This window comes from Ruditapes philippinarum, unplaced genomic scaffold, assembly GCF_026571515.1.
Source record: "Ruditapes philippinarum isolate M1 unplaced genomic scaffold, ASM2657151v2 ctg1806_1_1_1_1, whole genome shotgun sequence".
Classification (NCBI taxonomy): Eukaryota; Metazoa; Mollusca; class Bivalvia; order Venerida; family Veneridae; genus Ruditapes; species Ruditapes philippinarum.
Genome location: NW_026852524.1, coordinates 154730 through 182071, shown reverse-complemented (window position 1 = coordinate 182071; position 27342 = coordinate 154730). Strand labels below are relative to the sequence as shown.

At 31.6% G+C, this 27342-nt stretch overlaps 1 protein-coding gene across 5 annotated transcripts; it reads left to right on the top strand.

Moving 5' to 3' along the window:
• Positions 1 to 5443: 5443 nt before the first annotated feature.
• LOC132715876 (beta-1,3-galactosyl-O-glycosyl-glycoprotein beta-1,6-N-acetylglucosaminyltransferase-like) lies at positions 5444 to 25867 on the top strand. 5 transcript variants are annotated; one of them, XM_060699007.1, is made up of 3 exons: positions 5444 to 5655; positions 22227 to 23317; positions 25283 to 25867. In XM_060699007.1, exons 2-3 carry the CDS (start codon positions 22246 to 22248, stop codon positions 25570 to 25572), a joined length of 1362 nt encoding a protein of 453 aa, XP_060554990.1. In that variant the 5' UTR covers positions 5444 to 5655; positions 22227 to 22245; the 3' UTR covers positions 25573 to 25867. The 5 variants fall into 5 exon arrangements, with proteins under 5 accessions (XP_060554990.1, XP_060554980.1, XP_060554972.1 ...); XM_060698997.1 differs by lacking the exon at positions 5444 to 5655 and adding an exon at positions 8867 to 9078; XM_060698989.1 differs by lacking the exon at positions 5444 to 5655 and adding an exon at positions 15847 to 15994.
• Positions 25868 to 27342: the final 1475 nt, after the last annotated feature.

Sequence of the window (27342 nt, the reverse complement as noted above, 5' to 3'; positions counted from 1 at the left end):
GTTGCTACTGCTGTATTTTAAACATTCAATGAATGTGCCCGATGGTAAAGGGGGATTATATTTACTTACCCTATGAAAGCTGTAAGTTTGATTCCCACCAGAATCAACCAGGCCGGTTTTTATTCAAGTGCTTAAAAGTTCAAATTAATACTCTGAGGATTACTGATGTCCTTTTGGGAGAACAGTATCTTGACCTATCAGTATCTTGACCAACTGCGAAGTAAATCTGTTTATGTGAAGTCTTACGTCAGTGTAATATGTATTAGTTATGTAAATGTGCACGCAGTATGCGTATGTATTATTCAAGTAAATGTGCAAGCAGTGTGCGTATGCATTATTCCTGTGAATGTGCAAGCAATGTGCATATGTATTACTCCTGTAAATGTGCAAGCAATGTACGTATGTATTATTGCTGTAAATTGCAAGCAATGTGCGTATGTATTATTTCTGTAAATGTGCAAGCAGTGTGCGTGTGTATTATTCCTGTAAATGCGCAAGCAGTGTGCGTATGTATTATTCCTGTAAATGCGCAAGCAGTGTGCGTATGTATTATTCCTGTGAATGTGCAAGCAGTGTACGTATGTATTATTCCTGTCAACGTGCAAGCAAAGTGTGCGTTTCTGTTTTCTGAATAATATTTTTTCGATATACCTTCCATTAATTGTTTTCAGTTTATGTTCTTTAGCCTATTAATTGAAAATAAGAGGAGAAAATTTTGTGTTTAAAATGCAGTGATCTCTGTGTATATACATGTCTGACGCTTTACAGCTATAAACATGTCTATGTCATATTTTTTTCGCAGATAACAACCAATGAGTTAAATCTCATTTCAACATAATTTATTGATAGTTAAGAACACCATGAATGTAAAATAAAGAGGTTATATTATTTCGAGAAAATACAATACGAAAAAACCACTAAATAATTGATCAGTGCCGACTCTTAGTTCTTTATACACGTGAAAAAGTTCAAACGGTTTTGATTTCTTCGAAGAGACATGTAACCTTCCTATGCTTACTCAAGTAAAACATTTGACTTTATAAAATATTTAAGACGACTCCATAAAATATATAACCTAGTACATGTACCAGCTATGAAAAAAACCCATCATTTTCACAAGAACTTATTGGATATACAAACAATCGTACACTAAGGTAAGATTATGTTTGTGAAAAAAAACTTGTTTGACAATGGTTCCGACTTTTCTGGGGTTATCTGTTGTGTTTCTTAAATGAGTGCCAAGCTTCTACATTATATTATCAATTTTTGGAACATTAAGACGAACAAGACTGCTGGCTTGCACGGCTCTATGCTGGTGGCAAATAATTGTCACCTCCGGTTGCGTTGAAGCAGAATGCCTCTAGATTCGTGCTAATTTTCACGATTTTTTTTAAATGTATTAAAAAATAAATATTGTAAAGTGAACAATGTAATTTACACATTGAAAACGGTACTTAAAATTTTCAAAAAATACCAAACATGTCGGCATGTGCAAAAAGAGTCCTCATTGCGTTAGTCACGCAGTAGAAGTATGGTGATAAATACTGCAAAATCAGGCATCAATTGTATATAACATGTAAATTATTTATTGAATAGTGAATATTTTTACTTTCTTTAATTCTAGTACATTTTTTTCCAATGATTTTTTAAAAATATTTTGTCTCACCTGGAAAGAATAGAAAGAATGTTTATAGATCAGCAGGTCTCCTGATAAACTACCAAACTTTAAAATACCAAACTTATCCATTAAGACTAGAGATTATGAAATGTGTAGATATTCAAAATCGCTGTTGTATACAAAATATGTCAGAATTAGATATTTTTACGAACATATTTCTACACCGATTCCGTTACCAATTTAGTTAAGGTTTTGACAACTGTTAGGTTATTTATGATAATTGTGTTATCGCCTTACAAGGTATTCTTGACAGTATTTTAAGGCCCATTATGCCTAAAAATTGCTATGTTTTATATGAAATATTACAAAACACATTTTAGCCAGTTTCGAGATTAAAACTTGTAGTCGTTTCTTAAAAACTTGAATTATACTTGAAATTATACTATTTTCTTCGTTGCCTATGCTAAAGTTTAAGGTCAGTATTTTTTTTAAGAAAGATAGATTTGATCTAAAAATTGTTGTTTGTTGGATTTCTTGTTGTTGTTGTTGTTGCTGCTGCTGTTGGTTTTTTTGTTGTTTTTTGTCAAATATAATAGACATTTAATTTTATCATTTTTCATTTGTTCCTGAATACTCTAAAATATCCGGCTCCTCGATAGTGTTATTTTTTCAGGTTACAAACATCTTACATTCTCTAAAACCATTATTTGAACATTATGAAATTCTTGTTTACCGTTTGTAAAGATGTAAAAAAAATTGTTTCTGGGGCAGAATGTGCCTGTTAATTATTGGAATTGTATTTATGCACAATCATTATTACATTTGAGAGCTGCGTCATGTTGACAGCGTCCCTAGAATATTAACAGTTTCAAGTTACTCTTTGTGTCTGTTTTTTGCCCATTAAGTGAACAGCATATCAAATTATCAGTGTATCATGTTTATGTTGTGGAATTATTTATTGGACATTTGATTAGATATTCGCCTTAATTACAGCTCGTCAATAATTCTTGATGATCAAGAAAATTCCATGCAAGTCACGCTTACGCAGTATTAGAGTACATTATACACATGCAAACTTGATGAAATAAAATTTACTGAATATCACGCTACACCGGAATAACCAGAAAGTGACGATATCTAAGTAAACGATTTTATTCTTCTTGCTTTGCTCCAATATGCAAGCATGGATTTTAGACGACTTGCTCGGTATCTGAACCCACTGTTTTAAATTTAACTCATTCAAGCCACTGGTTCATAACTGCCAGTTATGGATATTTAATGTGTACTTGCTGAGAGTAAAGAATAATTAATTTAGTAAATTAGATTTATCTGCCAAAACAGAATTAAAAGGAGAAAAGTGAGAGAAAAAAAGCAAAAAAACCCAACAACAACAAAAGTAAAATTTTAAACAACAATATCAACAACAAATAAGAAACAAACCAACAAAAACATTTAACGACAGCGAAAACAGATTATCTTTGCACTATGGCGAAGTGCATACTGAGTATGCATATAGTATAAGATACGAACTGTTAACGTGTAATGCGCGCCTATTAGTCATAAATTACAAATTACGTTCACTATTAAATGAGGATATATGTAATGGTATACCTTTTAGCCTCTCTAATGGTCTACTTGGCGAACTTAATGACCTTACATATAACATCGCCTTTTGATTAATGCGAAAACGAGGCTTGGTTAATTAACGCAATTTCAAGCTAACATGTTACTTTGTTGTCGTCATTAATTTACAATGAGAATATAAATACTGGGCAGGTGGTTATATGATAAATGACCGGATCAATCAGTTTTAGAGCTTTTATTGCTCCGGAAATAATAATCTTATTTTCAATATTAAAGATAGCTCTTTCCGGTTAGTTTTAATTAAGGCGCCAAGTTGTGTAAGGTACAGAACAGAACATGTGAATATAGCCATAATGGATCTGTGACATGTATAAAACGCATTAATTTAGATAAAAAAACACAGGCTGTTGTTTCTTTCATCAAATAAATTCTTGTTTTAAAAGATGTGTAAACAATATCTTATTGGCGAAATATATTCTACATTTTTTAATAAGCAAATTTGAATCTGCAAAAGGGTATGGTATTTTTGTAATTACGATCGTCAACAGGTCACAGATTTTATAAAATATAAAAGAAAAATACTCTACAGCTAGACATATACATGTATTCTGCAGAAACAATATTTGTATATGATGTGTCCATTGGGCCAAATGCTGATTTGCACGATTTTCTCGTGTTTAAGCGGAAATGCGGTGATTAAGACGGGAATCTTGGGAATACTTTTTTCAGTGATTAAAGTCACAAAGAGAAAGAATCAAAGATTTGCCGTCTTGTTATCATTTGGATACTCGCCAGTCGTGTGAGATTTGTCGTCTATAAAACAATTGTATTTGCACCATATGAAAATGTTTTATTGGAAACGGATTTCACTTTATGTATTTATTTGGTGACCAGGGGAGGCGGAGTTGAATGGAGGTTACCGGCAACTTAAATGATATATGACGTCATTGTAGTTTGGAGGAGGTCACGAGCACCTAAGGTGAACCACCGACTTCCGTAAGTTATTAGCCGTATAGCTTTCTCATATTAATGAAAGAGCGTGGTAAGAAGTAAGTTTATCGAAACAATCAAAGTTTAGTTGAAGAAGCTTTATGCTGTGGCTGAATTAATACTCTCCAAAATACGAGGGGCATTAAACCGTAAAATACGATCTAAGAAACAGATCGTCTCCTAGTGAATGACTGGAGGTTTGGATCTCCAGTCGGTGAAAATCCGGAGATTTGATCTCGAATAGGTAAATATCCGGAGGTTGGATCTCAAATTATGAAATTTCCGGAGATATGATCTCGAATAGGTGAATGTCCGGAGATTGGATCTCGCATCGGTAAAAGTCCGGAGATTCTTGACGGTCTTATAACACGGAGATACCACCCATAGAAGACAATGATTGTCCTTCATATGTTTGAGAAGTTCAACATTTGAAATATGTTGAAATAAGTTGAAATTTTGTGAGTCATTTTCTTGAAAAATTGAGATATTTTATATATCCGATAATAGGAGTTCTTGTTGGAATCGGCTGGCTTTTTCTTGGCTTACAGATGTACTATTATCAATTTACAAGTCAGACAAACCTGCGTGTCACTGACAGCTTTATGGTGATTCCTACTTTGGGTTGTACACCAGCTGCACATGGTTACTATTCAATGTCTTTATAGAAGAATTGAACGTCTGCCGTTCTTCCTTATAAATGTCTTATCCATTTATACAATCATTAACGATCTAGTTCCTAACATGCATGTACACACTAACAATACACGAAACTATCCAAAATTGACGTGATGTGCAAATACCTTGAGCATTTGGCGATAATTACAAGGATGTTATTCTAATTGCAAGCAACACGCACCTGCAAACAGATTTTGGAGAATCAACTAGGCGGGTTTTGCTGGTTATTTTAAAAAGTACGGCATCCAACATATTTTTAAAAAGGTCACTATCAATGCTTAATTAATATGGCAAATCTGTAAAACAGGGACGATTCTGAATAACTGAATAACCCAAATTGTTAGATATATCATAAATAAGATAATTGATTAGTGACGATTCTAACAGCCAATATTCGCTGGTTTCTATAGCAACAGTTTTTCCAATACCGTTCTTGGAGAAAAATCAGGCCCTGCCATTTTGTCTATTCTATTATAATTTGTGTTTAGAAAATCTGCCACCATTGGAGAGATCAATTATTTTGAAGCAACAAGTTGATGTTCTCTATAAATAATGATGAACGAAACGAAAATGATCTATAACAAGTAACAAAAATACCATTGAAAAAATAATCAGAGAATATTACATAAAGAAAAGTAATCAAAGCATATGTGATCTTGCAGCTTGGTAAATTTTATTGGTTTGAAAACAGGAAGGACTTGTGAAATATCAACAAATGATCGTATCTTTTCTTTCTTTGGACATTAACTATGGACATTAAAATCTAACAATAAGGACTTTAATTAACGGTAAGTTAGAACATTTTGTTACATGTGTGAACAATTTACATCCACAGGTTTAATAGATAACACTTTAATTATACTATCAATTATCATCTCATTAATGTATAATAAACCATAAGGTTCAATTTAGCGTAGTTTAACAAACTTTTCTTATTGCTGAAAACGATCACAATTGCCTTTGCTAACAGCTTGGTACCAGGCCAGGCACTGAATACACCAGCGTCTTGTCAGGACTGGTACCAACCACAATATATATATTTTTATTGTGACATTGGGTGAAATTGAAAAAAAATCAAGACGACATCAAACAGTACTAAAATCTAGCATCCGGCAGTCAAGAGTCAGGTAGGACTGCACGTATATGCCTAGAATGGCATACCTCTGCACTGGCACAGACTGGAATACCTCTGCACTGACACAGACTGGCATACCTCTGCGCTGGCACAGACTGGCATACCTCTGAAATGGCATAGACTGGCATACTTCTGCACTGGCACAGACTGGCATACCTCTGCACTGGCGGCATAATACTGTTATGATTGGCGCCATAACATGTTATGAATACATGTAATATAATAAAAACAGTTTCCAATATTACGAGTGGGTGATATTAAATATTCATAAATTCATTGATGATCTAAATTGAGATTGAACACTGAACAATGTATTAAAACGATAAAGAGTAACACTTTACAAAACAGTATCAGACAACTTAACGCTTGGTATTTTACCTATAACCTGTCGTAATAGACCGTGATTAGGCATCTCCCAAATCAGCTTGCAAATTCGTGTTCTGACCAGTCTATATTCTATCGGAAGCTCAGTTTTTATTATGATATTGAATTATTTTGTAGTATGTTATTTAATTACCTAAAACTCTTATGAACTGCTGGGCAAATGCCTGAAACAAATTCTACAGTTTAATAGTTAAGGGTTAGTAAATACCTTAACATATGGCTCTTTATAACCAATCATTTAATTTCCTTTAGAAGAATAATCAACCATTTAGGCGAATATGATAAAAGTTTAAAGACATAGTAACTCTCAGAAATTAGTAATTTTTTTTTAGAAAAGACAAACATGGGTTTTATATTTCATTTGAGCCGTGCCATGACAAAACCAACATAATGGATTTGCGACCAGCATGGATCCAGACCAGACTGCGCATTCGCAAACGCACAATGTTGGTTTTGTCGTGACGCGGCTCATTTGTATTTCAATAACCGATTTATGGCATGTTAGATGACAATGTTTCAGCACTTCATGTACATTGAAGGAAATACAGTATCTATCTATAATAGATATAATAATTTGTCAAAGTGGTATTTTGACTTACCATCACTGTATTTTTATTAGATTCCAATATGGAAAAGATTCAATGAGTAACTTTTTGGAAACTAGCAGGACACCAAATATATTTTATTTTATTTTATTTTATTTTATTTTATTTTATTTTACTTTACTTTACTTTACTTTACTTTACTTTATTTATTTTTTTTTATTTTATATTTTATTTTACTTTTATTTTATTTTAATTTAATTTTTTTTTTATTTTATATTATTTTATTTATATATTTATTTATTTATTTATTTATTTTTATTTATTTTTATTTATTTATTTATTTATTTATTTATTTATTTATTTATTTATTTATTTATTTGTTGTTGGAAAAACAGAGTTTAACTTAAATCATTTTTAGGGCTTTCTTTTAGACAGAATGAAGTCTGTTAATGGAAAAATTTTAAGCGAAAATTAGCAGATGATCTTTTTGAGTTACCTGCCCTTGAATTTGATTAAAAAACAACTTATTTTAGGTCATTTTTAAAGACACCAAGAATGGAGGGGGCATGCTTAAAATTAATACTGAAAGGATTAACAGATTTGTTGTTATTTAGCATGGCGATTTCACGTAATGTCAACATTTTTGACACTATCAGTTGATATCAATTCACCAAGTTTGATAATTATGACAAAATATATTGATTAATTAGTTCCGTGAACAAATTTTGTTTGTTTGAGGATTAATACAGCCGACTTGACAGATCACGATGAATATTTAACTTTATACGCAGCTTTTTATATTGTCAGAATGTAAAATATTGATGGATCAATATGAGACCTAGCCATGGGCATAAATAATAATATATTAAAACGTCATCATCATCATCATCATCGTCATCGTCACCATCATCATCATCATCATCATCATCACCATCATCATCATCATTATCATCAGCATCATCACCGTCGTCATCATCATTGTCATCATCACCCAGACTATGGTTGCCTAGACAAGTCGCCAGCATTTATTGGTTCGATCCTAATAACCAAGTCCGCAAAAAGGGATAAAAACTGCACCCATTCTATATGTTTTTTTCTTCTTGTTTTTTTTATGAGAGACCAAATATGCATAAATGATTAGCACAATATAGCCAAACATAAAATGATTTAGCATGCTTTATCATCAATTGCGAATAGATAACATTAAACTTAACAGGTTATTAAGTAGTAAATACATGTATTATTGATTGAATACACAATCAAATTGTATCTCTATGTACACTATTTTCTCCACAGACCACTCTCAGTATGACATTTCATGCATTTGATTTTTTTTTCGATTTTTTTATGATTTTTTTCCTCTATCATTTGTACACATAGATTCAAACTTGAAATAGCAGGATAGCGTGAAAATCAAACTTTAGAAAAAATGTACTAAGATCTTTAAAAAAGTAAAAAGATTCAAGTAATAATTTAAATGTCATATGCGTTTACAGTATTTTTCACCATATTTGTACTGCGTGACTAACGCAGAAACGTCTATTTTTACATATTAATTCTGACCTATATTTGTGGTAATTTTCGTGTATCTTAAGTACTGCTATAATATAATAACTTTATGTTTTGATTTTTCATTCTAATCACCTTTTTGTGGATGAAGAGCTTTGCAATGAAATGAATATTCTGTTCTGTTATATTTTCAATCGGTATAAATAATTAAAGAACACGAACAATTTTTTTTCAGAGTGTATTCCGTACGGTAATTTTTAACTCACAATTGTTCAAATCTATTAACTTAGTCATAAATGGTTTATGTGTTTCAGTCTCGTACTTAACTTCATTTTTATCATCACTTTAAATACTTTTCATGAGCAACTTAGGACGTGATTATTTTATCTCTCAACTGAGGTTGTAGGGGGTTAGAGATAAACAAGCGTCTCAACTGATATGTACCCGCATGGTTTGTACATGTACATAGGTATACATATGACGAAGCTCATACGCTGTATCTTAATTAAGATATTTTATTTCCGTGATCAGTTATTCAAACAAGGACAAATATTCGAAGTTTCAGTACTTATAAAGACGATTTTAACATAAATGAACGTTACTCCGGGTCTTAATTATACTTGACACTGAATTAAAAGGTACGTGGACTTTGTTTGTTTAGTATTTGACATTTTATTGTTAGGTTAGTAAATAAAACATTTCCAAATTAAACATAAATTTACAAGTTTGTATGTGATGGCATTTGATAACTTTAAATTATTAAATTGTCATACACTGCCACACCGCTTTCTGTACTGTTGTTAATGTTGGTGGTTTTCAGAACAACAATAATGATGCAGATTTGTGGTTTTGGTGATGGTGTTGTTTATTTCTCTCTCGAGATTTCATTTGAAAATATTAAATTAATGAAATTATATAATGATGGATGTGCGTCGATTAAGTTGTATTTGTTGTTTTTGTTGTTGTTGTTGTTGTTGCTGCTGCTGCTGCTGCTGATGATGATGATGTGATGATGATGATGATGATGTAATGATGATTATGACGATTTTTTGTGAATTTTTTTAAAGTTATATTTAAATGAAAAATAAAACACCAAATATTTTGAAAACAGAAAGATTGACATCAATGAAGTATGCGAGGTTAGGCAAGCAGGAAGAATTTAAGTGATGTGGAAATAAATTCATTTCATTGTCAAACCAACTACACATTTTGCAGACAACAATGGATAACCTTTCGGTTGTAAGATGTCCCCAAATGTGACTTAAATTACCTCCCTTGAACTTTTTTTTCAATGGAAGTTACGGTATTGTAAATTATAATCGAGATTTAAAACGTAAATTGTGTCAAAACAAGAGACCCCAGCAATAATTTAGCTTACCAAGTGTTGATAAGTTTGTTTAACCTAAATTTTTAACAATAATTTATTGCACCATTTTAGCGTAATTTTATTACAGTACGATTATATGAATGTTATTCATCTATATCAAAGTTATTCTTTTTAAAATGGATATGTGCAATGTATGTATTGATGTTATGAACTGTACAATGATGAGACTTAAATAAAATGTTTAATCTTGACACAAAAGTGAAAGTAATAGTTTTGGATTTAAGGTAAATGCTGTATGGCACCTAAAAGTTTACAATATAGCCCTAATTATAAAAAATTGTTAAAGAACAGTTTCAGGTTTTTGCAAAATAGTTGTAGTAGTTTTAGTAATATATTATTTGTCATATTTTAGGGTTTACGCGCAGTTGTTGTTTTAGTCATAGTTATAGTTGTAGTTTTAGTCATAGTTGAAGTTTTAGTCCTAGATGTAGTTTATGCCATAGGCGTTGTTTCCGTCATAGTCTTAGTCATAGTTGTAGTTTAAGCAATAGTTTTAGTTTTAGTCATAGCTGTAGTTTAAGCAATAGTTTTAGTTTAGGTCATAGCTGTAGTTTAAGCAATAGTTTTAGTTTTAGTCATAGCTGTAGTTTAAGCAATAGTTTTAGTTGTAGTCATAGTTGTAGTTTAAGCAATAGTTTTAGTTGTAGTCATAGTTGTAGTTTAAGCAATAGTTTTAGTATTAGTCATAGTTGTAGTTTAATCAATAGTTTTAGTTTTAGTCATAGTTGTAGTTTAAGCAATAGTTTCAGTCATAGCTGTAGTTTAAGCAATAGTTTTAGTTTTAGTCATAGTTGTAGTTTAAGCAATAGTTTTAGTTTTAGTCATAGTTGTAGTTTAAGCAATAGTTTTAGTCATAGCTGTAGTTTAAGCAATAGTTTTAGTCATAGCTGTAGTTTAAGCAATAGTTTTAGTTTTAGTCATAGTTGTAGTTTAAGCAATAATTTTAGTCATAGTTGTAGTTTAAGCAATAGTTTTAGTTTTAGTCATAGCTGTAGTTTAAGCAATAGTTTTAGTTGTAGTCATAGCTGTAGTTTAAGCAATAGTTTTAGTTTTAGTCATAGTTGTAGTTTAAGCAATAGTTTTAGTTGTAGTCATAGTTGTAGTTTAAGCTATAGTTTTAGTATTAGTCATAGTTGTAGTTTAATCAATAGTTTTAGTTTTAGTCATAGTTGTAGTTTAAGCAATAGTTTTTAGTCATAGCTGTAGTTTAAGCAATAGTTTTAGTTTTAGTCATAGTTGTAGTTTAAGCAATAGTTTTAGTTTTAGTCATAGTTGTAGTTTAAGCAATAGTTTTAGTCATAGCTGTAGTTTAAGCAATAGTTTTAGTCATAGTTGTAGTTTAAGCAATAATTTTAGTCATAGCTGTAGTTTAAGCAATAGTTTTAGTTTAGGTCATAGCTGTAGTTTAAGCTATAGTTTTAGTCATAGTTGTAGTTTAAGCAATAGTTTTAGTCATAGCTGTAGTTTAAGCAATAGTTTTAGTCATAGTTGTAGTTTAAGCAATAATTTTAGTCATAGCTGTAGTTTAAGCAATAGTTTTAGTTTAGGTCATAGTTGTAGTTTAAGCTATAGTTTTAGTATTAGTCATAGTTGTAGTTTAATCAATAGTTTTAGTTTTAGTCATAGTTGTAGTTTAAGCAATAGTTTTAGTCATAGCTGTAGTTTAAGCTATAGTTTTAGTTTTAGTCATAGTTGTAGTTTAAGCAATAGTTTTAGTCATAGTTGTAGTTTAAGCAATAGTTTTAGTCATAGTTGTAGTTTAAGCAATAGTTTTAGTTTTAGTCATAGTTGTAGTTTAAGCAATAGTTTTAGTCATAGCTGTAGTTTAAGCAATAGTTTTAGTCATAGCTGTAGTTTAAGCAATAGTTTTAGTTTTAGTCATAGTTGTAGTTTAAGCAATAGTTTTAGTTTTAGTCATAGTTGTAGTTTAAGCAATAGTTTTAGTCATAGCTGTAGTTTAAGCAATAGTTTTAGTCATAGCTGTAGTTTAAGCAATAGTTTTAGTTTTAGTCATAGTTGTAGTTTAAGCAATAATTTTAGTCATAGTTGTAGTTTAAGCAATAGTTTTAGTTGTAGTCATAGCTGTAGTTTAAGCAATAGTTTTAGTCATAGTTGTAGTTTAAGCAATAGTTTTAGTTTTAGTCATAGTTGTAGTTTAAGCAATAGTTTTAGTCATAGTTGTAGTTTAAGCAATAGTTTTAGTTTTAGTCATAGTTGTAGTTTAAGCAATAGTTTTAGTTTTAGTCATAGTTGTAGTTAAAGGATTGTCGATCAGATCTAAACAAGCATCTATACAAGTTATACCATCCTATCTATATGACCCGACAGTCCGGTAAATTAATAAATCTTATAATTATCACGCTCTGTATTGATAATTCTATAATAACCAAGTCCGTATCTCTAAATACACCTACCCCTGTCAGTAATCAAACATTCAACGGGATAAAGTCTTATTTAGACCGGATATGTTTTATCAATTCTGAACCTTTAAACAGGATTCTGTTATTTGAAATCGGGTTTCTTTTATTTCAGATGAATGTAGCTTTAAAAGGGACAAATTCCTTTTTGAATAGCCGTCTCCAAAGTTTATCTTTAATGAATATAGCGTGTCCGCAAAAAGATATCATATTTAGAAAGTTCATTAACAAAACATGTACAATACGAGTACTGTCCTAGGATGATATTACATAATAAAGACCAATAACAATTAGGCAGATCAATGCGACAACCTATAAAAATGAAAATAAAACTACATGTTATCATATGTCTTGTTAGCGCAGTAGGTAGAGAAACCGTGTCAGTAATATGTTATACCCGTACAGGCAGAAGTTCGACTACTGGTAAGACACACATTTTTTTTACCTCAGAACAGTCAATTGTTCAGAAAACAAGTTTGACCGTTTTTTTCATATACATACATGAATACGAGATCGAATATTTTATTACACTGCGATCAAAAAAATACAAAAAGAAAAAAGAATAGAAATAAAAATAATTTAAATAAATATATACTATAAAATATATATTATAAGAAGAAAACAAAAAGCAAAACAAAAAATAAATAAATAATTATAATGATAAAAAAAAGAGCAAGAAGAAAAAAACTGTGGTTATAAATTGGCACTAAGTGGGGTTCGGACCTATGAGTACAAAACACTAAAAGTTACAATAATTTCGATCCACCGGCAGAGCCATTACGGTAATACACAAACGATCATGTAAGTATAATGCTATATAGTATAATTATGTAAGTGTTTTTTTACGATATCGGATAATAATCCAGATAGCCCCGTTTTTGGACTTTCACGTGTATTATCATCCTAGGACAATATGTTTCAATTTTTGTATATTTAATTGAATTTGCAATGAAGCGTTCAAATAAAAATAAAAATGATAATAATAATGACATCATGATTACAATTTAAAAATCTCAAATCTGAAAATTTAACTTTAAAGGCACATTATGCCTCAGAATTGAATATTTTTCCTTTCTTTAGAAAGAGCAAACTGAGTTTTATGACGTTGAAATAATGAATTTAAAATACGGTAAATTCTTTATTATCACATGTAGAAAGTAGCGCAAAATGAGCCGCGTCACGACAAAACCAACATAATTGGTTTGCGACCAGCATGGATCCAGACCAGCCTGCGCATCCGCGCAGTCTGATCAGGATCCAAGCTGTTCGTTTACCAACTTTATTACAAGTAGAGAAACTGATAGAGAACAGCATGGATCCTGATCAGACTGTTCGGATGCACAGACTTGTCTGGATTCCATGCTGGTCGCAAACTCACAACGTTGGTTTTGTCATGGCGCGGCTCAAATGTGTAATTATTTGCCATAAAAGTAACAAAAAGTAAACAAAGTAGTATCTTGACTTCCATACAATAAATATTAAATCACTATAACTGCTGTAAATTACCAAAATGCAAAAGAAACAAAAGATGGTGCTGCGAGTTTGCCAATAAGTTACTTTATGGAAACCAAAACAGGACACGAAAAATGATAAGCTTTTGAAAATAAAAATAAAAGCATTTCTGGGTGATAATGGGCCTTTAAAAAGCTATTAGATGTATATAATTATATATGTCTACAATAGTTAACGTAATAATCGATTAAGAACATGCTGTTGTTGTTTTAGTATTGTGGTTTCTTTGTACATATTTGTAATATTTTACAGTATAAATCTTGAATTTCTAAAATTTAATTTTATTAAATTCAAAATACCTATTGCATAAAACATGTAACATAGTTATAGCAAACAATACAGGAAATACAACGGAAAGATATTGATTTTACTTATGCTTATACAATAGTAATTGTCAATGGTTTTCTGAAGAGCTTATAACATTGAAGAATGTTTGTAAGTTTCTCAGTAGATTAACATAATATATAAATTTACACAGATTTTGAACAGTTTTCCGGTTAGTTTCGCCCAGTTTTCATTTTTGGAACTGTCCAAGATCAATTTTAGGGATATCAAGATAAAAAATTGAAGTTGATTACACTAGAGTCGGATGTGCAGGCAGTACTGATGTGCCACCATTACTGATGGCAAATGCGAATCACTTTCCGTTCCAGCAAGTATAATAATATCTGTCATATGTTGCGGTTCGGATCGGAAAATCCGCCCCTCGGAGATCGCGCCCATTGGGTGGGTTCCATCGGAACGAATATTCTATTCCGAACCTCAAACATAGGTCAGATAATTTTTCTTGCATATTCTACCATATTTTATTATATTGAAAAATCAAAACTATTTTCCATGGTAATGGATGTCATTTCGCCAGTTACTATTTTCTTACAACAGCGTATGAACTTCATTCATAACGATAAAATTACGTCATCCTAAGCTTGCCATTGTACATTTCCGGCACGGAAACGCCAGGCGGATATGCAAGAATAATAGTTATGTAAAAACACATAACTATTTTTATTTTTGAAACATTGTGAAAAGCGTTATCTTTATTTCCTTGTTGGTAAGCTTGTAAGTAGATCGTCAGTAAACAATGCAGCACAGTAACTTTGAAGCTGTTCAACTAAACTTAATCATTTTGCTAAAATAGTTAAGGATCCTGTATCCTCCTCGTCGTAGTTCATTGTTCTGTATTGTTATATTGCTGGTGCTATGGGATCATTAGTTGAAATAATTTTACTGTTAAGGATTCAATACCACTCAAGACGGTGCTAGGGAGCATGGGAAATGATACATACACGTATTGCAATGTCTCTTATGAACAGACTCCTGCAATTGTCAACAAATTATTAGTTTTCGTTGCTCTGAGGAATTGCATTTTTCTGTTGTTTTTTTCCTTACGCTTCTAAAGCCTGTAAGGCTATATTGTATTTATTTTTGCCTAAAGTGAATTAAAAACAAACTGACCAATTATTTACAAAGAAAAAATACAAAAAAAAAATGAAACGTGATATTCGTTTGGTTTAAGCCTGATGAAGTCGTTTTTTTCTAAATTTTATTGTCCTAAGGAAACTGATTAAGTTCATGGTTCACATGTAAAAAACCCATGGTATTCATATTTTTCGCGTTTTCTATAATAAATTATTCATTGTTTATTTGTCCGAAAGAAATTCTAAAAGAAAAAAATCCATGATATATGTTGATATAGTTTTAATCTAATAAACATATTTTTTTAGTTTCTTGTCCTAAATTAGCAAGAGACAATGACATGAAAATATAATACATTATAAGCAATCTGGAGACTGATGAACTTATTTTCATTTTTCTTGTTCTTAGTTAAAAAAAGTAATTTACAAAGATTAAAACTATTAGGCCTAATTTTATTTGTTTCTTGTCAGAAAGTAGCTAGGTTCGTGTAAAACAATACAAAAATCATAATTAACCTATTTTCGTATTGTATTAAAGTAAGGAAAAAAAGACGTAGTAATGAGCAATATAGGCCAAATTCAATTTTTTTTTAAAAATCTTTTTTTCTTGTCCTAAGGAAATTGTAATAATTGATATTAATTAAATCTAATAACCCTATTTTTATTTGTCTGTTCCTCGATTAAGATAGAATGAAAACAGTACATCATTAAGATGTTTACAATTCACATCCTTTCTTATTAGAGTGACATTTAATGTAAAGTTTGATCGATGTTAGACAGACGGTTTGTTGAAGAAAACATACGGATAAGTGAATAAGATCAAGTAAGAAAACGAATTCTAATTTTTTGATATTTCATAGATATTCAAGTATATCATTAAATTGAATGTTTTTTTTTCTTTCTAACTTACAGAATGTTGACTTAGATTTACTGAGATTTTTATGACATGTTTTTTTTTGCTCTTAAGAATTCGAAGTTGAATTCATTATACATAAACAAAAGAGTTTTGCTGTATAAATTAACATAATTAATGACATTTTTAAGGTTTTAGATGTTTAGTAAGTCAACAACAACGACTTTTTATGAGCTCTAAAATGTACTTATTTTAAAACGTGTTGTCTAAGTGAAGTATTTTTTTCATGGTTAAAAACATCGCGATTTTATAGAAATGAATGAATGAATGAATGAATGAATGAATGAATAAATAAATAAATAAATAAATAAATAAATAAATAAATCGTTATCGATTTCACACATTTGACTTAATTGTCAGTACAAAACGTGTTTCCAATGCAGCATCATACTGTTTTGTCAGTTTTTACAATTCCTTCCGTCAAGTAAATATTGTTTGAATGAATTGAATTAAATAAAAAGAAACAGCGTATGTTATGTTTAAAACACAAGAGGAAAAGATCCTCATATGTGTTTCATTGTAATTTATTCTATCTTAAAATAGAAGATGCACATAAATACCTGTTAAATCTCTTGTCAAGCTGTCAGAAATGACAATAGAGGGACATTTATTACATTGTCCCGACGTTACATTATGTTGAGGGGTGGTCAAATTGTTATGATAAGTTCGTCTACATAGTCCGCCATTTTATCTCGTATTCTGATTCTTTAACACATTTTTTTGAATTGCGCAATAGTGCTTTTTTATCTTCGTGTATTTTAATGATTTTTTATTTAACGATTAGCGTCTGCTTCTTAGCTTTAACGATATAATCATGTATATAGTATTACGTACGTCTTTTTGTTCGTTGAATTGTTACTAAAGTCTCTTATAACTCAATATATGAGTGGCAATGTACTTTTTAAATCATGTTATATGTGTTTTATGTATATTGTTGTATGTATGTACATTGATGAGACTAAAATAAAGATTGAATATATATTCAGAATAAATAAAAAAAATCTGAAATCTTTAGATAAACAAGTGGATACATTTTTTAAAGGCCCACTTAGCTCCCAAAATCGTTTTCTTATTTCTCATAAGATTTTTTTATATACATGTTTATATTTAGTGTTCAGTTACAGTTTCCGAACGGTACTCATTGGCCATCATGTCAGCAGGACCTATTTCGCTTTTTTTGGGGGGATATTAGTATCAGTTATAGATTAAAAATTTTGTATAGAAGACAAAAAACAACACTTTGTTTACGTTTCGCTACTTTTATGACTAATTACCACTCAACGCTGTGTTTTTTCCACGCGATACGCATCCATCATGCTTCAAATCCATTATCTAAACATTATAAAATACCGCTTGCTCCTTTTTACTGACCATTTATAAAGATTTATGTATCTTTTAATATCAATGTTTGAATGGTTGTCTTCATTTCTTGTTGAAGAAGAGCTTGACTAGTAAACACAGCCTGTAAGCTGCATGGGTCCAGATGAATCAAAATAGTTCAAGAAAATCAAACTTGAAAAAATGTACTAACATTTTAAGAAAAGTTAAAAGATTCAAGAATTAAGTAATAATCTACATGTTATAAGTTTTTAATGACTGATTCTGCAGTATTTATCATCATGATATTTTTACTGCGTGATTTACGCAGTAAGGTCTGTTTTTACATAATTGAGACCTATTTTTTGTAATTTTCGTAGATTTTAAGTGCCGTTTGCAATGTGTAAAATACATTGCTTTGACTTTACAGTTTCTTACGTTTTAATACAATTTAATTTACTTTTGTAAAACAATATAAAAATTTCATGAATAGAACAGAAATAGCATGAACCTGGAGGCATGCCCCTTTAAAAGGTTGGCTTCTCGACGCAATTTGACCAGCCCCTTTGCTCATAAACTTGGTGCTGTTTTTTTCTCGTATTTAGATAGACAGTTTACCGTTTATCAGATCTATAGAATATTTGTTCGTGTAAGAATGATGAAGTTACAATTTATGGGACAATTCTAGACTTAAGTTATCGGAAAAAAATAAAATAAACTTTTTTTGTTTAAAAATATGAGTGTATGGACACTACTCTTGAATGCTATTTTTAGAAAACATGCAGACCACAAAATTCATTTACATAGGTATGGTATGATATGATATTTTTTATGTTTACTATTTTTTAATGTACCACACTTTCTAAGAGTAAGTAATAACTGGTAAAAGTGTATAAAGCTATATCTGATGAAATATTTTATTTAAAAAATAATAATGATTAAAGAAAAAAATGAAAACAGTAAAGTTATGTTGTTATCGTGACTTTGAATTCATTCCTTGAAATATTCGTAACATAGCATGTCAATGTAATTTAATCTACAAGAATTACATGTTCCGAAAGAAAATTTTCGGCTGACTTTTAGGTTTGGAAATGATTTCACGTACTATGTCCTGCTCGCTTTCTGAAAATTTCTTTCATTCTAGAAAATATTCTGTAAATATTTTAATCACAATTTGAACAACAATTTTACTCTGCACAGACAGCAAAATATATAGCTTTATACACTTTAAAAACAAGAAAGTATATTTACAAACTATATGTTGCAAATGAAATAAGGAAGTTTTATGGGTATTTCATTTTTTCCCTTTTATTTCCGCCCTTGAAATAATCTATTGTTGGATATGAAAGAGCCCATGATAGAGGCATTCAAGATTATGGCTTATTTTAATGACCTTTATTCATATGACCCGCGTCACGACAAAACCAACATAGTGGGTTTGCGACCAGCATGGATCCAGACCAGCCTTCGCTAACGCGCAGTCTGATCAGGATCCATGCAGTTCGCTTACAAACCCTATAACAAGTAGAGAAACTGATAGCGAACAGCATGGATCCTGATCAGACTGCGCGGATGCGCAGGCTGGTCTGGATCCATGCTGGTCGCAAACCCATTATGTTGGTTTTGTCATGAGGCGGCTCATATAATATTCTAGGTTTTAATTGGAATAAAGATACTGACATTAAGAATTAAGAGTCATAACGGCGCCAATATGACTTTATACATGCATTTATGAAGTTATTAAGGTATTCAAACATTTCTAGAGGGTTATTAAGATGTTGATAGGCTTCTAAAAGTTGTTTATAAATTGCCAATAGTTAATGGAGTGATTAAACTACTGATAGATTTCTGGGAAGTTATAAGGGTATCAATCTGTTTCTAAAGGGTTATTAAGGTATTTGAAGAATAATAAAGAACTGTGAAAGATCTTGAATTCTTGATAGGTTTCTGTAGAGTAATTAAAGTATCGAATGTTATTAAGGGTTTGATATTATACAATTATAAGTGAGTTATTAAGGTACTTATATGATTTAATTGCTAGTGAGTTATTAAGGGTCTGATATGATTTAATTTCTAGTGAGTTATTAAGGGTCTGATATGATTTAATTTCTAGTGAGTTATTAAGGGTCTGATATGATTTAATTGCTAGTGAGTTATTAAGGGTCTGATATGATTGAATTTCTAGTGAGTAATTGAGGGTCTGATATGATTTAATTTCTAGTGAGTTATTAAGGGTATGATATGATTTAATTTCTAGTGAGATTACGGTACTGATAAGATTTAATTGCTAGTGAGTTATTAAGGGTCTGATATGATTTAATTGCTAGTGAGATTAAGGGCCTGATATGATTTTATTTCTATTGAGTTCTCAAGGGTCTGATATGATATAATTGCTTGTGAGTTATTAAGGGCCTGATATGATTTAATTTCTTAGGCATTTATTAGGTTTTGGTTCGAGAGAGTTATTAAAGTGGTGAGAAGTTTTAACTTCCAGGTACTGGTAGTAAGGCGCTGGTAGATATAAGATAATATGCTCACAGGTTTAAGTTTCTAGGTATTGTTTCTAAGGGACTGTTGAATTTTTGTTCTTATCTATTTCATCCAACTTTAAATTGTTTACATTAGGTAAATTATATAACAAAAATGTGCAATAATAAATAAAAAGTACTGATAAAGCCACACTTTTGAATCATAGTGAACATTTTTTTATCATTCAAGTGGATATTTTTGTTGTTGTACATGAAATTCTAATCGAAAACGTTTCAAGATATAATCGTTGCAAATTTAAGTTTCAATCCTATAACAAGAAACTCGAAATATTTTATAACAAATGAATATAGAAGAGTTAGATAGAGTGTAAGATAAATAGATAAATTCATTCACAAAAGGCACATGCCACATTTTGTAAACATTCTCATACAATGCAGCAGACGACATCTTTTCAAAAGCAGTCGTTTATATAAAATTGAAGAAAGATAATATTCGAATCAAAAAGTTATTTGATGTATAAACATAAATTCACGTCTCGGTTGCTTCATTATCCGCCATATTGATTGAACTTTTTTAGTTCATTCATAATTTCCAAAAATCTCGTCTGCTATTGACAATTTTATAGTTTCAAATAATTTCGACAAAACACCCCCAACGGTTATTGAACACTTCATTTTTGCACGTTGCATGATTTTACACGTGGGGGAAGAGTGAGTGCAATAATTGGCCGACAATCAGTACTTTTGTAGCGTTATCAGTAAAATGATTGTTCTTTCTATCAAATGCATTTCATACGTGCATGCATGAACAGTAGTGAATCTTGCATAATCATAAATATAAAAAAAGTGATTTCGAAGGGATTTACCAAGTATGGACGTTGTGTCCAAAAGGCATGTATTTTTTATATGTTAGCGATGTATAATTGTTATTTTTAATTCTTTAAAGTATTGTTGCAGAAAAGAAACTGTTACAGCGCAATATGTTCATGCAGATAGGTAGTCATTATTTCCTTCATTACGTATATAATAGTAAATCGTTATTGCGCCGCGTTATCTTTTGATAGCCGATAACCCAAATATTGTCTAGACAACGTACAATTAACAGACATTGATATTCCAATAACCGAAACTCACTCACTCACTCACTCACTCACTCACTCGATCACTCACTCGATCACTCGATCAATCAATCAATCAATCAATCAATCAATCAATCAACCAAGCAACCATGTCAAACAAACAACCAAATCAATCAATCAATCCCGATGGTTCACCCGATCTATCGGCAGATCAATCATTCAAACATTTATCAGTACATGTATTTCAACACATTCGTTTCATCATTGCATTATTCATTTCATCATCAATGAGCAATGAGGTAAATGATAGGTCGCACATCGATAAAAAGCTGAAACTGTTTGACAGATTTACTGCAACTCGTTCTTGCTCTGTTTTAATATCATAACTGCAATAGTTCTCACCGATCATTAGAGCCTGAAATCTAAAAAAAAAAAAAAAAAAAAAAAACTCATCTGAGAATATTATAGCTGTGACACATCACAAATTGTTATAGTGAACTTGTAATATACTTATTGTTTTATCGAGTGTGTATGTCCTGCCCTGCATTCACGAAGTAAAACTGACTTTTTGACATATTTAAAGAGATAAGTATTTGCTGAACTTCCTTCAACCTTAGTTTATATAACATACAGTTCGGTAAAATTTAAACATATTTGGGCATATATAAGGTCACTTGTTAAATAAGTTCTATGAATAAAGTATTTCTCTACCTTGTCAGCGTTCTAGACTTTTCATAACTGGTGAATTATAAGGAAACATGTCCGTAACCACATAATGCAGACGAATTATAGACAAGGCCACCGCTCAAAGAATTACTACGAGGGCTGTCTGCTAAATCTTAATGCATTTTGATAACGAAATGTTAATGCCAGTGTGCGGTAATAACATTTTTTTTTGTTTATTTTGATTTTAATATGATCATACAAATGATCAGAATTTTTTTAACTTGACGCCATATGGTAATGAAACAATGTAGTGATTTATGAAAACCTATCAATCGCCTCTTAACGGCTTTTTCCCGTCAAACTTCGGATTAGGATTATTATGAATAATTTGCAAGGTATTCCGATTTCTAATATTTGTAAGAATGGTTTCAATCGGAATATAGTCGACTATTATCTATAATAATTTATCCGAAGACTGACGGAAAGGGCCGAAAAGTTGCGATTGGGAATGGTTTGTGCATTGTGTTGTGTGCAACTGACACTGTAACTGAATAATTGTGAATAAAACGAATACTCTATTTTTCTTTTCAGCCACTTGACTTGTCAAGAGATGAAACGAAGATTTCTACGCAGAAAATTTTTGCTTTTATTAGCGATCGTCTGCATTATATTGTACATTTCCGGCAAAGTATTCGTTGTGAATGTTGGCTCAGACGAAATGAACTTGTATTTTAACTTACGAGATTATTCCGACAATGTGGTTCATACAGAATTAAATTTTCGGAGGTCTAAGAGAACTCCTATTCGTCTTGTTAAGAATATCAACTGTGCTGCCATTTTAAGAGGTGACAAAACAGAAATCGTCAAGGCGCAAGAATTGATGAAAAACGAAAGTAGAAAACGGATTGCTGACACGGATTATATAAAAATGACGGCAAATTGTGATAGTTTTAAAAGAAATCGTTTCTACAGTAACTATTTCCCTTCAAAAGAAGAGGCTGATTTTCCTATAGCATACAGTATTCTTCTTTATAAAGACGTTGAACAGGCTGAACGACTACTACGTGCAATTTATACGCCTCAGAACTACTTTTGTCTGCACGTTGATGCGGATTCAAAAAAAGAAGTGCATGATGCTATCCAGAGTATATCAAATTGTTTTGATAATGTTTTTGTTGTTTCGCGAAAAGAGTATATGGTGTATGCTGGTTTCACGCGTTTACAAGCTGACCTAAATTGTATGGAAAACCTTTTACAGCGCGGAAAAGATTGGAAATATTTCATTAATTTACCAAGCCAGGAGTTTCCGCTTAAAACAAACATGGAAATTGTTAAAATTCTGCAAATTTATAATGGTGCAAATGATATTGAAGGTTTAACTGGCAACAGGAGATTGGAATATAGATACAAGCATCGGTTTGTTTATAAACATGTTAATGACAAGACAAAACCAAAAACATTTAAAACTAATCAGAAGAAGGACGACCCGCCGTACAATATAACAGTGGTGAAAGGAAGTGCATATGGCATCTTTAGTCGAGATTTTGTGGATTATATAATAAACAACAAAATTGCGCGGGAATTATTAGACTGGTATAGGGATGTTCTCAGTCCTGATGAATACTATTGGGCAACACTTAACTACAATCACCATATTGGAACACCAGGGTCATATTACAAAGGTAAGTCTTTTTTAATAATACAATCAGTATTTTACAGCTATGGCGTTCCATAGAAGAACGTGCGTATGCAAATGTGAGGCTGGGCGTATTTACTTAAATTAATTCATAGGATGCGAGCAATGCTAAAATAAATATAAATTAAAGCATTTATTTTTAGCTCGCAATTTCATTTTCAGTTTGTCTGTAAAAATGATTACAAAATAATAGAGCTATCCAAAACAACGGGTAAAGTGTGTGGGGTTAAAAAAAGCGTTATAGATTAGTGTTGTAACTAGTAACTACCGGAAGTTTATGATTAGTAAACTTTTAAGGAACATTTCAGATTTGTTTAAAAAAAAGTGACCAAAGGAAATATTAATGACTTTTTAGCTCACATGAGGACAATGTCCTCAAGATGAGCTTATGTGATGGCCTATTGTCCGTCGTCCATCGTCCGTGCGTGCATGCGTCAACAATGTCTTCAAGCAACTTCTCCTCCTTAACCACTTGGCCAAATTTGTTGAAACTTTGCAGGGGTGTTACTTGTATAAAGCTCTAACAAAGTTGTTTAAAGAATTAAATTCCATAAAGACCTCTTTTTTTACAAAAATCTTAAAAAAATCTTCTTTTAAAAAACCAAAAGAGCTAGAGCTTTGATATTTGGCATGAAACATTTTCTAGTAGATGTCTACCAAGTTTTTTTTTCAAATAAAAGCCCTAGGGTCAAAATTGGCCCCGCCCAAGGGGTCATTGATTTTCCTTATATGTATATAGTAAAAACTTTAAAAAATCTTTTGACAATCCAAAAGAGGTACAGCTTAGATATTTGGCATAAAACATCTTCCAATGGATGTCTACCATGTTTGTTCAAATAATATCCCTAGGGTCAAAATTGGCCCCGCCCCAGGGGTCATTGATTTTCCTTATATGTATATAGTAAAAACTTAAAAATTTTCTTGTAACAATCCAAAAGCACTATAGATTAGATATTTGAATGTCCACCAAGTTTGTTCCAATATAAGCCCAAGGGTTAAAATTGGCCCCGCCAAAGGGGTCATTGATTTTCCTTATATGTATATACTAAAAATCTTCTTTAAAAAAACCGGAAGAGCTAGATCTTAGATATTTGGCATGAAACATTTTCTGTTTGTTCAAATAAAAGTCCTGGGGTCAAAATTGGCCTGGCCCCAGGGGTCATTGATATATATATAGTAGAAACTTTAAAAAATCCTCTTGTGACAATCCAAAAGTGCTAGAGCTTAAAGATATTTGGCATAAAACATCTTCTAGTGGATGTCTACCAAGTTTGTTCAAATGAAAGCCCAAGAGTCAGAATGGCCACGCCCCAGGGGTCATTGATTTTCCTTATATGTATACAGAAAAATCTTTAAAAATCTTGTGAAAATCCAGAAGAGGTAGAGCTTAGGTATTTGGCATGACATATATGTCTACCATGTTTGTTGAAATAAAACCCTAGGATCAAAGTTAGCCCCGCCCCAAGGGATCGAGGTCGACAGTTCAATCCCCAGCCAGGTCAATTTTTTTCCTTCTCTTTTTCTGTCAACTTTTTATTAGGTTACCTCTCATTTAGTGACAGGCTGAACTGTTTAATAAAATGGCTGCCAGAGCTAAAATTAGAAAACAACAACATCTAAACCACTGGTTCAATTTTGAAATAATTTTACACAAAAATTTCCTGCCAGTGTACAAAAATTGTTCAGATTAAGCTGTCCCTTATTTTCAAATTGTGCTTTTGGGTGTATTTTCAAATTGTGCTTTTGGGTGAAAAGGGGCTCCACTTTGACCTTTTGACCTATTTCTCAGGTGAGTGATCCAGGGCCCTCTGGGCCCTCTTGTTTATGATGTTACGATAAGCATGGCGGCTGATACTCTATAATTCCTCTTGACTGGTCAATAATTATTAACACTACAAACGTTTCAGCCACAAAAGTGAACACTACAGTCTCGATTTTTTTCTATTTTCAGGCAAGCCCGATAACAAACCATGGCTTGCAGCGTTTGCAGGATGGGGCGGGGTAAGTCCCTGTCATGGAAAATTCGTTCGCGGAGTATGCGTGTTCGGGGTCGGCGATTTGGAGGCACTTTCGCATAAACACCATCTTTTTGCTAATAAATTTCACATAGATTACCAGCCGTATGCTTTAGATTGTTTGGAAGAATGGCACTTAAACAGAACAGCAGACGGAGGGCTTAAATCTTTAAATACGTCATACTATGAATCACTTCCGTTTATAAAGAGGGTTAAAGGGAGATAACACAAAATGGACTTCAACTTTAACTGATGTTTCATGTGTGCTTTACAATGTACTTCATACAATCCATCAATCCATTCGTTTCCATCTTATGAAAACATAGGTCTACTCCAAAGTTTGAATGTCAGCCGCTTTTGAATTCGTGATACGACATGTATATATCAGCGACGATGTTTCAATAACCAAAATCAGTGTTTGATTAGATTTCACTTTATTATTAGTGATTTATTTTTTGTTTATTGATGTTTACCCATTAACTGTGTTAGGCTTTTTGAGGGAATTGTGCAATTGAAATGGTTGTTGTTGTTGTTTTTTTAAAAGTGAAAATGTATACATATTGTTGTGATGATGCTAAACTGAAATATGTACATGGCTTACATACTTACGCAATCTTTTTACTTAAATATATACACAACATTGATTTTCTCACATATTACGTAACATATTACGTCACATTGGCTTACATACATACGTCACATTCATATATCATACCACATGACGGCCATACACATTGACTTTCAACATAATTATGTCACATGAGCTTCGATACTTCATGCGTCACCTTGGCTTAGACACATACTCAGCATTGACATACATACGTCCCGTTGGCTTATATAAATATGTCGCATTAACTACATACGTCACATTGGCTTAGAATCATTCCCCACATTGATTTACTTACGTCACGTTGGGTTACATAAGTATGTTACATTGGCTTAGATACAAACCTTGCATTGACTAACATACGTCGCATTCGCTTATATAAATATATACATACGTCACGTTGGCTTACATTAACATGTCACAATGGCTTTACTGTCAACGTCACGTTGGCTCAGATAATATCCCGCATTGACTTACTCATATAAGTCGCGTTGGCTTAGTTACATACCCCGCATTGACTAACTCACATAGTCACGTTAGCTTACATAAATATGTCGCATTGGTTTTACTTCTTACATCAAATTTTGCAAAAATACATACCCCGCATTGACTTACTCACATACCTCACGTTGGGTTACATAAATACGTCAGATTTGCTCACTCACATACGTTACATTGGCTTGCCCACATGCGTTACATTACCTTTCTCACCTATGCCACATTGGCGTACTCGCATAGGTCAGATTGGCTTACTTACGCTTATATACATGATATTGGGTAACATAGTTACATACCTACATTTTCTTACATATGCATATGTCATTTTCTTAGATACGACACATTGGTTTACTCACGTCATGATGGCTTTATTACGTCATATTGTTTTCTTACATGAAATACGGCGTAAGGAATGAAAAAAGGAAACAAGGATTAACAAATTTTAAAATTGACATACTTCCCTACACCCCTTACGGAAACTGCCCAAGTCCATTGGGTAATTGACCCTTTAAAACTATGGTGTTTCTTTCCCCCCCTTTTTAATTAATTTAAAATAAAAAAAGTACAATTTTCTTTTTAAATGATGAAAAAATTTAAATTTTATTTTTTGTTCTATATAACTGATACAGAAATTCATGTTAAATCATCAATATTTTTCAAACAAGATGGTAAACTTTCGTTATTTGTTGTGTTTGTGACAAGAATATGATAAAAAATTTAAAATAATGTTAAGTTTTAGTTGACCTTTGAAACATTGTCAATTAGGTATTTAATGTTGTAATAGATTTAGAAATTAAAGTACACTAACTGTGTAAAATCTATTAAATATTTTATTTGTTCTTGTTGTCTATGTAATACAAACAGTGCACGTGGCATATACATGTATACTAT

What these genes read in the sequence shown, in the direction of transcription:
- LOC132715876 (XM_060698972.1), top strand. Translation starts at nt 18,138, where the DNA reads ATGAGTGTATGGACACTACTCTTGAATGCTATTTTTAGAAAACATGCA. An exon ending in CACAAAATTCATTTACATAG is followed by an intron (nt 18,209 to 22,226) that starts GTATGGTATGAT and finishes TTTTCTTTTCAG; the next exon opens with CCACTTGACTTGTCAAGAGA. An exon ending in ACCAGGGTCATATTACAAAG is followed by an intron (nt 23,318 to 25,282) that starts GTAAGTCTTTTT and finishes TTCTATTTTCAG; the next exon opens with GCAAGCCCGATAACAAACCA.